The sequence below is a fragment of the Staurois parvus genome, unplaced genomic scaffold (assembly GCF_062004578.1).
Source record: "Staurois parvus isolate SC_StPar_1 unplaced genomic scaffold, SC_StPar_1.0 ptg000865l, whole genome shotgun sequence".
NCBI classification, from domain to species: Eukaryota; Metazoa; Chordata; class Amphibia; order Anura; family Ranidae; genus Staurois; species Staurois parvus.
The window spans coordinates 436,993-438,802 of NW_028318661.1; the positions used below are offsets into that span (position 1 = coordinate 436,993).

General features: G+C 42.3%; 1 protein-coding gene across 1 annotated transcript; it reads right to left on the reverse strand.

Annotated features, from left to right (window-relative positions):
- Positions 1–238: 238 nt before the first annotated feature.
- On the reverse strand, positions 239–1,810 carry LOC149443246 (E3 ubiquitin-protein ligase TRIM39-like). The gene has a single exon (XM_089655718.1). The coding sequence runs from the start codon at positions 1,808–1,810 to the stop codon at positions 239–241; it is 1,572 nt and encodes a 523-aa protein (XP_089511844.1).

Consider the following 1,810-nt stretch of genomic DNA (forward strand, 5'->3'; position numbering starts at 1 on the left):
TGTGATGAAATCATAATAAAAAACAAAAGAAAAACAAAAAAAAAAAATGGGGGACAAAGAGGGACAGTTGGGCACTTTGCACACAGATAAGTAATCTTTACTTTCTGACTTAGGTTTGTATAGCATCCAAGGTGTAGTGCCAGTCCTGCCTCTGCCTTGCCCCAGCCCTGACATTGTGTATGCATTCAAATGTTCTAAAATGCAAACAATTTTTTAAAAATGAAAGTACAATATGAAACTATTCCTGACTCAGAACTGTCACCCATGCGCTATCCCAGACACTTATGGCAGCATGGAGGGGCTCTGTAAAAGTGGTGACAATGGTGTCCACTGGTTTGGTCAAGTTGTTTAATTCGTAAAAGGTCAGGCGCCCAGCCTCGTAATCCAGACAGATCCTGAATTTCCTACAGCCAAACTTGACATTAAGGTGGGTCTGTTTTCTGTTGTGCAATGTAAAATATTGATTATTCCACTTGCAAAGGCTCCACGACTTATCGTTTTTTCCAATAATGGCCTGACTCCCCTCCCTCTCAATGCTGGGATAGGTCACTCCCACCATCCAGTTGCCCGTTTCACCACTTTCTACCTCCCAATAATATCTTCCACTTGAATAAGTCTCAACACTCAACACTTGGTGATACTGAAATCTTTCAGGCACCTTTGGACGACCTTGGTTCACTAACCACGAGGCGGTTTTGCAATCATTGGAAATAAAAACATTATTAGCCGCCGTTTTGATATCTAGCGTTATTTTTGCCTCGCTCTCTGCTTGCAGCTTATGCTTATGGCTACTGAAAATATCAACTAAACCTTTACATAACATCATTAAAAAAAAAGACTTGTCCATGTCTTCATCCATTGTCTTGCTATGATCCTTTAAATCTTCTTCATCCTTGCTTTCGAAATTTAAAATCTGGTTGCTTCCCAAATCTAGGTCTTGCAAGATGGCGATGGGGTCGGACATACTACACAGCTCCTTGATGCGTTCCATCTTCCCGCACAGTTCCCGCTTCTTCTTGTCTAGTTCAGAGATTTGCTCCATGAAACCATTCAACATTAGTTTTTTCCGAGAGTTGATATCTTGAAGGATTCTTTCTTCGAGCTCCTTCAGCTGTTGTTGGATTTCCTTAAAAACGGAAGACACATCTGCTTGGGTTGTCTCATATTTACTCTCCAGTCTTTTTATGGGCAGCTCCAAATCTTGCATCTTTTTCTCAATGTCGATTTTGGCAACGTTGAGTTCTTTCTGTATGTCCATCAACTTTTCCTTTTGCTTTTTGCAGAAATCACTTAAAAGCTCCATCTGATGTCCAGTGTGTTGTCCTGACAAGGTACATGAAACACACAAATGGGCAGAGTCTTCGATGCAGTAATACATGAACACTTGTTTATGAGCGGGACATTTCACTTTGTTGAAGGAGGAGATGGGCTCACACAGGGCATGCTCTGGTGACGTGGTATGGACTTTGAGGTGTGCTTCACAAAGAGAAGCTTCGCACATTAGACAAGATTTAGCAGCTGGTACAGTAGACCCCATACAGTACGTGCAGTAAACATCTTCCTTCAGCGTCTTCTCAGAAAAACGTTCTGCAATATTACGGAGAGTTATGTTCTTCTGCAGAGCAGGACGTTTCCCGAATTCTGTCCTGCATTCTGGACAGTTATAAACTTTCAAGCTCCCCTGGTAGTCCAGCACATTCTTAATACAGACCCGGCAGAAGTTATGTCCACATACCAGTGACACGGGATCCGTAAAAATGTTCAGGCACACCGAACAACACAGCTCGCTTCTCACATCTAAAGACGCCAT

Bases quoted from the DNA above. Each gene is read 5' to 3' on its own strand.
- LOC149443246 (XM_089655718.1), bottom strand. From the start codon at position 1,810: ATGGCGTCTTTAGATGTGAGAAGCGAGCTGTGTTGTTCGGTGTGCCTG.